Below are 7,545 nucleotides of genomic sequence, written 5' to 3'. Positions count from 1 at the left end.
CGGCGCCGTGCCGGGCAGCCAGCGGGCCCGGCGAGGGGCGGGGGGCGGCGGCGCGGGCGACGGGGAGGGGGGGCCGCGGTCCGTGTGCGCGGTGCCCGGGGCCGCGTCGGCCGCAGAGGCCGCAGAGGCGGGGGCAGCCCGCCCGGGCTGCGGGGCTGAGGGAGGGCCGCCTGTGCGGAGTAGAGGGGCCGAGGCAGCGGCAGAACATGGCAGCGTTCCCCAGGGTGGGGTGGGGTGAGGGATGCGGAGAAGGTGCCAGCTCTCGGCGCTCTCCACATGGGAAGGGGGGTGCGGGTTGTGCCCAGGACCTCTGCTAACAGTTGCAGGTGCAGCCTGGAGAGAGACAGGGGCTAGGTGCTGTAGCCCGGTGTGGCAGCTCCTTGGAGGAAAAGCCTCGCCGAAGAGCCATCCCACGGCACGTCCCGTCGAGGATGGGGCTTGTCACATAGCAGGAGGTAGTTACGGGTTGTGCCAGTGCAAGGGTGAGTAGCCAAACAGGAGCGGGGTGAACAATGCCTGGACCTGGGGCAGCTGTCAGCCTTGCAGGAGGAAAGGCCCTGGGTGGCAGAGAAAGCGGGGGGCACGGGCCACGAGCAGCGCTGCATCGGGCAAAGGCGGGCGCAGGGCCCTCCTCTGGAAGGAGGCTGGCACCGTGGGGAGCCGTGCCACAGCGAGGCGTGGGCTCAAGGCAGCCGTGGGACGCAGCGCAGGGCTGCAGCCAGCAGCCATCTTTGCGGGGTGGGCCCCGGCCTCCCACGGCTGCGGCTGTGGGAGCCGGGGGGTGCTGGGGCGTGGGTCCGCAGCCTTCGTTTCGGTGCCTCAAGGAGAAGCTGAACAGCAAAGAAAAAAAAATCGGCTCAGCAGCCAACTCGGTGCTGTTAGGAGGGGGCAAAGGAACTGTTTTGCAGGCATCTCGCTGCTGCGGAAATGGATTTCTTGAGGGGAGGGAGGTGCGTGTGTGGGTAATCTTTGTAGTTAATGCAGTGCGGAGCAGGGAGAATGCCACTCGAGCGGCCCCAGGTGCAGCGAGCAGTGGGGCAGGCGGGTGCAGACCCCCATCAGCCGTGGGCATGAGGGGGCAGATGTGCCGCCGAGCTGCAGCCACCCGTGTGCCGTGGGGAGCGGGGAGGGGGAGCAGCCCTTGGTTAGCAGCCCGTCTCCCAGTGCTGTGGCCGAGCCTGCCTGGTGCTGCAAGAGAGATCCTGTGAGGATTTTTATTGCGGTCTCTTTGTTAGCTACAGACAGGCACGCACACACTCACAGCTTTCAGCCAGGTTGTGGGAGGTAAGTGGGGGAGGAGAGGAAGGGGCGCGTGGGGCGGCACTGGGGAGCAAGGGGCTGCGCGGGCCGGCCGGGCACGGGCTCGGGCACGGCGGGAGCAGGGGGACCGGCTGCAGTCGGCCCCACCGCCACAGAACGCAGAGCCCCTGCGATTCCAGGGACTTGTTGGCAACTCAGCGAGGGTTGCCATAGCTTTTTATGTAGGGTGACCAGAACCGGCTGGAACTGGTTTGAGGCAGATCAGCTCCTGAACACAATGCAGTCACTGAGCTGCTACAGTGGGATAGCTTCCTCCCTTCATGGCAGCCAAAAGCAGAGGAGCTTGCAGAAAGATACCATCCCAAAACAGTATGTGAATGCACACTTTAGACACACAGCACTGGTATGTGGCTAATGTAGTCATAAAAGATTCTGTATATAAATGTACATATTTGCAGTAACTGAGATTACTTTGGCTTTTCGTGCCTTTTTATGCTTAAGGAATGGGCAAGAGCTGAGATTTATGACCCTTATTAAAATATTTTTGCTTTGCAAGGGTGGGACACTGGTTATGCAGCCTATTTTAAAACTAAACTAAATAAAATTGATTGAATGATTTGTAATTGTAGTTGTGCTTGTGACTGAAGAATGCTGCTTTGCATGCTGTTTTATTTACAGGGTGCTGTCTTGTGGTTTCCTTCTTTAGGAGACGTTGGGGGGGGGGTCTGTGCCGTTCTGAAAGGCCAAAAGGAAACGATATTGTAGTAGAATTGTGCATAAAAGCATTGCAAAGATGCTGTAAGGCATACTCGTTTCTCCCTTTTTTTTTTTTCTCCTTGTAGGCCTATTGATTGGGGCTGCCTTTAACCCTTTCATATTTGCAGAGGTAATGCATCTGTGGCAGTAACTGAGCATTGGCTAAAAAAATCTTTGAAAGGTCAAGGTTCACAAGGTGAGATGCGGTGTTTTGGGTATTAATATAACAATAGTATGAAGGTACATGTATATGAAAAGTAAATCTGGCTCCTGATTGCACACTTGGCACATTAGTAAAAGAGACAATGCTTTAAGTGTTAATAAAGAAATCATATTAACCTCCAGGTTTAATAGGATTAAAGCTATTGTTTGTGAAGTCTTACCGATACCTTAGGTAAATACAGTATTTTCATTTAAATATCTTATATCCAGATAGACGTTTTTCACAATGTGGTGATAAAGCATAGGCCTCTGAGTGACAATCATAAATTGTGGACCACATGGCAGTGAACTGTTTTGTGCTGCTTTGCAGCATTGCACATTCAGAATTTGCCGTCTAATTATTTAAAGGTTGTTTGTTTGGCCATATGTGAGTAACCTGCTGTTTATTTCTGAATTGAGGTCTTCGGTGTTAAACATGTACTTAATGTATCCGACACAGAAAAAAAACATATAAAATAAATAGTAAGCATGGTGTTTCTTAGACTGTTGTAACCCAAGGAGAATTTTGCAGCAGCCAAGTGGAAAGATGTATTTTAGAGATCTGATGGAGCTCCAGTGGATTATTAGTTGCATGAATTATAATATTGTGTAGTAATGAAATAAGAATAGGAAACCGGATGGGCAGTGCATCAGCTCCTGAGGGATGACTACTTTTAACTCAAAGTAATGGATAATGGATAGGATTTTTTATTTATTTATTTATTTTCACCTAAAAAATAAATGTGTACTTAGGTTTGAGCTGGCGTTTGCATCTTATAGTGAAAGGTGGAGGATTCAGAGAGAGGGAGAGGGGGAGAGAGAAGAAAGCAGTAATGAATATAGCAAAGGGAAGAACAAAGGCTGTTAGAGCTTGCACATTGGAACACTAAACATTTTGCTTTGGGGATTCTTTTGCCAGAGCTGTTACTTCCTATAACAGGAAATCAGCAGCTCTAGAATCTTATGCAGTGTGATTTAAAAAAAAATCTGACCTGTCTTGGCTGCATTAGCTGGTTTGGTAATCTACAATCAAGATAAATATGGAGGCAAAATGGTGAAAATGTTCTGGTCTAGTGCGAAATGATGCTTTTTTCCTCTGTTCAGCAGAATAAAGTAGACAGTCTTAAAAGCCTTGAGAGATTGTGGATATTGGGTAAGTTTTATGGTGGCTGATGATAGGCAGGGTGCCTGCATCAGAGTGTGACAAATACAAGAGAACCTTTTTTAGTTCTGACTGCAGCGGATTACATAAGGTACTTAGATATTAATTGTAGAAAAGTGGAAGTAGCATGCCGATGTTTAGCTTGAAATTAATGTTTCTGTGGTTTTTAACGCAGCTGCAATGCATTGTTTCTCAGATTTGATAGGGCAGTAAGTAGCTTGTGTGGTGTAGCAAAATGCCTAACATCACTGTGCTGATTTGTGTCCATCTTTTTCTGTAATTTGTATGCAGAGGTTCTATATGTCTTTGACTGTAGACATCTGTAGCAAAATCATGCTTACAAACATGAATTCTTGTTGCATGATAGGAATAGTATCTGTCGCTGCTCTTAATGCTTGCTTTTTCCAAGTGTCAGCTAAAATGCATGTAACGTGAGAGCACCTTTTAGATTATTTTTTTTTCTCTCAACCAGAATAGAAAGGTCCTTAAAGTTTTAAGTACTTGAATGGTCACCAAATTCAACATATCTGTTTTATTTGGATTTTTGAACAAGATACTATGAATTTTTATTTTTAGCAAAGGATTTGAATTTGCGGGGACTTTGTAGACTGTAAGATAAGAAACCTGAATAGATGCTGGAGTCTGCAGTATTCTTGGTGAGTTTTTTTTTTTGTTTTTTTTTTTGTTTGTTTGTTTGTTTTTGTGTAGACTAAAAATGTTTGCAAATGCTCTTCACCAGGTGATTTTGATTTTGCACATAGGCCAGCTTCTCAGCAGAAAATGCTACTTAATGTTTGAGGGTTGGTCCTCTGTCTCAGCAATCATGAGCTCATCTTACGTTGAGACTTGTCTCTGGAATTTGATCTTGAGAACAGGGGTAATGACTTAATTAATTCAAAAGAGACTTGGAATTTGATAACTAGGTTTGTTTTTCTTGAAGTATGAATGTGTGATAAAATATAAATATGCACACAGATTGCTCGGCATGGATGTTTAAAAAAAAAATGATGACCCTAATGTTTTAGGGCCTGTTCGTTGCTAGTGTTGCACAGGCAGGCCCTGCCTGACTTGGAGTGCTCTCACTGGAGTTTTCTGGAGCTGCTTCACGCAGTTCTCAAGCAGAAATTGACATCCACTTAAAAAATTAAAGGAAATGGGCAGGAAGCAAGTGTAATTTAGAACATGATTTAGAGTTGATTAAATGATGTGATTTTGAGATGGGACGCAGTAGGTCAGATTGATGGTTGGAGTTCATGATCTTGAAGGTCTTTTTCAACCTAGATGATTCTGTGATTCCAGACTGAGAATCTCAGAATTCATGTTATTGCTGTACGTCCACACTAGTCACATTACTGTACCAGCCCACTTTACATATAGAATTATAAAACTAAACCATTTTAAAATGGCATGAGAAAATAATGGTTTGAGGACCTACCTGCTTTTCATTAATTCATCTTATTTTTAAAAGAAATTCAGGAAGTTACAAGGCCCAAAACTGTAACAGGATCTCTTTGCAAATGTAGGTAGTTTTCATTTGGACAGCTGTAGATGGTCTGTTCAGCTCCCTGTGGTGTGGGAAAGAGATAATCTGCCTCCATGCTGAAATACTCCCTTTCCTTTTGCCAGCCAGAGGCTGGTAATAGTGAACTATGAACCCATTGCATGTGGTTCTCTTCAGACTCTGCTAGAGGTGTTTCAGTGGCAGTGTGCGAGGAGACGTTGGCTAGACTTGAGAAGATGGCTCTTCTCTTTCCCTTCCTGTACTGTCCTACTCAAAGAGGAGAGCTTGAGATAACTCATTTTGCAAAAAAAAATAATAAAAAAAAAATATAAAAAATTAGTAGTTAGACTGCAAGATGAGGCTTTTATTTTGGCTGGGGGAAAAAAAAATGGGATTTTGCATAAGAAAATGAATAAAAACTCTAAAGCCTGTCTTTACTTAATTATACCTACTGGGGGGGAAAGGACTAGAATTTTAAAAGGTAAGATAAATAGGATCTGTATTCAGGTGCAGCACAGAGCAGAAAAGAGGACAAAGTCAATTAGCCACTCTTAGATAGCAAGTTAGAGGAATGGATATGTTTTGAAAGAATGTGGTAACATTCTTATAATTGTAAGGCAAATCAGGCTGCAAATGGCAGTGTAAGTTTACAAACTTCATTCTGGCCGCAAGTGTATCTGCGTTCTATATGTGGAGATAAGTATCATCCTCCTGGCCTCTGGGAATTCCCACACAATTTTGTTTACTGGGAAAAGACAATGCATACACATGCAGCGTAGGTCTGTCTCTATGCCAGGTTTTTAGCAATATGCTGTGAACATTGTGCAATTGTACAAGTGCAATTCAGTTTTTTTGTGTGTGATTTTTCCATAACTTCATGTCCTGCTATCCCAACTGTAATTTGTTACGGTTGCTTTCATTTCTGCTGTCTGTGATTTCGGACTTCCACAATTTTTGTGAAAGACACTCCAGAACTTAAAAGTTAAAAATATTGTAAACAATTGCAACCAAACTGAACTTTTGTGCAAATCAACAGAATATGCTTGGTGATACATTGACTTTAGTGCTTTACTACTTTTTTGCTTTCAGCATTCGCCAGTTTAACACAGCTTTTGCAGCCTGTGTGTGGATTAACAGGCCTCAATGATAGTCAAACTAGGCAAACAAAAGTAGAGTGAATGGAAGAATCTTTTTTTTTTTTTTTTTTTTTAATCATTTTTGAAGTATTTTAGCAGTTATTACAAGTTAACGTCTTTTGCATACAGTACTGGACAATATTTTGGATTAATGGTTGAGAAGAATTGATGTTCTAGTTATTTTCCTCCTCAAGGCATCCCGATTTGTTTTAAGTGTCTTTATTGAACAACTTGCATGAAATTAGATCAAAGTCAAATGTGTACTGGTATTGTCTGTTGTGGAAGCATTTTCTTTCTATGCTTCAGATTTCAGAATTTTCCTTTAAATACTGAATCTGATTTCCTCCTGTTACACTATATACATTCGCAAATTGTGCCCAAAGTTTTGAGAAACAAAATCAAGAAGCCTGAACTAGCTCCAGTGCTGCTAAAGCAAGGCTTCCATAGCCAGCAATGGTCTTTGCTTGAAACCACATGCCTGCAGTTGCTCAGGGGTCAGAAAAAAAAAAAAGAAAAAAAAAAAGAGAGGAGAATGTGGACATTTCCCCAAAGTTGTTTTGGTTAGGACCTGACTGCATATAGCCAGTTCTGGTTTCAGAAAACTAAAGAAAAACCATTATGTATACAGAGTTGTGCCATCTGCTTCTGTCTACGCTTTTGGCAATGTATGGTAACATCTACATTTGTCTACGCTGGTAGAAATAACTTCTGTTGAAAACCGAAATACTTCATTTAATCATTTTACTATAGTAAAGTTGTGCCTTTGACTAGTGGATACACGTGCTTGAATGGTCACATTTTATAACAGCAGAGCAGTTTGTGGTGAAGGGTGCAGAGACAGCCGTATAAATCACAGGTACTGGCTGGGCATTGTGTAGCATCTTACCTTGTCCCAGTTCCAAAATGTTCTAGGTGATAGTGCTGGGAGCTGGGGTTGTGCTCCAGATCAACAGTCTATGGACAGTGTTTCAAAAAGCTTCCATAACTTGCTTCCATTTGATGGAGGACGCTAAAGATGTGTTTAGATATTGTCGTAATTGGGTAATAGGGCAAGTGTCGTAATTGGGTAATAGGGCAAGGTAGGTCTGGATGCTCATTACTGGTTTAAAACTGTTATGATGAGAGTGGTCAGACACTGGAACATGTTGCCCTGAGAGGTTTTGGAGTCTCCATCTTCAGAACTATTGACAGCCTGACTGGGCAATGTCTTGAGCATCCTGCTGTAGCTGACTGATTTGAGCAGAGAAGTTGGAGTTCCAGAGGTCCCTTTCAACCTCAGTTATTCTGTACTTCTATGAAATGTCTGTTAGAAACTTCTAGGGGCTAGTAAAGAAAAAATCTTGAAATTCTTCTGAAACTATTAACAGTTGTTGATAAATTAAAGAAAATGTTAATACTTGAAATATGTTGATACTACTTGCCTTCCCAAGCTTTTATGAAGAGGTGAAAGAGGAAGTAATAAAATTAGTAGACTGTTCTCTTGGAAAACCGGAAGTGCAAATTCAAATTTGTCTTACTCATTGAAGGTT

At 43.5% G+C, this 7,545-nt stretch overlaps 1 protein-coding gene across 13 annotated transcripts in view; it reads left to right on the top strand.

The window, feature by feature from the left end:
• Window positions 1–71: 71 nt before the first annotated feature.
• The window catches only part of ZNF532 (zinc finger protein 532), a 43,596-nt gene continuing 36,122 nt past the window's right edge, over window positions 72–7,545 (top strand). Inside the window, exons 1-3 of one of the 13 annotated variants that reach the window (XM_035309373.1) lie at window positions 346–482; window positions 2,103–2,212; window positions 3,956–4,035. Coding sequence is in view for 2 of the 13 variants with exons in the window: in XM_035309367.1 (XP_035165258.1) it covers window positions 242–482 (241 nt within the window). In the remaining 11 variants the exon portion in view is untranslated. The other 12 variants (XM_035309377.1, XM_035309375.1, XM_035309368.1 and 9 more) reach the window with 12 other exon arrangements.

The sequence above is a fragment of the Oxyura jamaicensis genome, chromosome Z (genome assembly GCF_011077185.1).
Source record: "Oxyura jamaicensis isolate SHBP4307 breed ruddy duck chromosome Z, BPBGC_Ojam_1.0, whole genome shotgun sequence".
Lineage (NCBI taxonomy): Eukaryota > Metazoa > Chordata > Aves > Anseriformes > Anatidae > Oxyura > Oxyura jamaicensis.
This window is presented reverse-complemented; position numbering and strand designations above follow the sequence as displayed.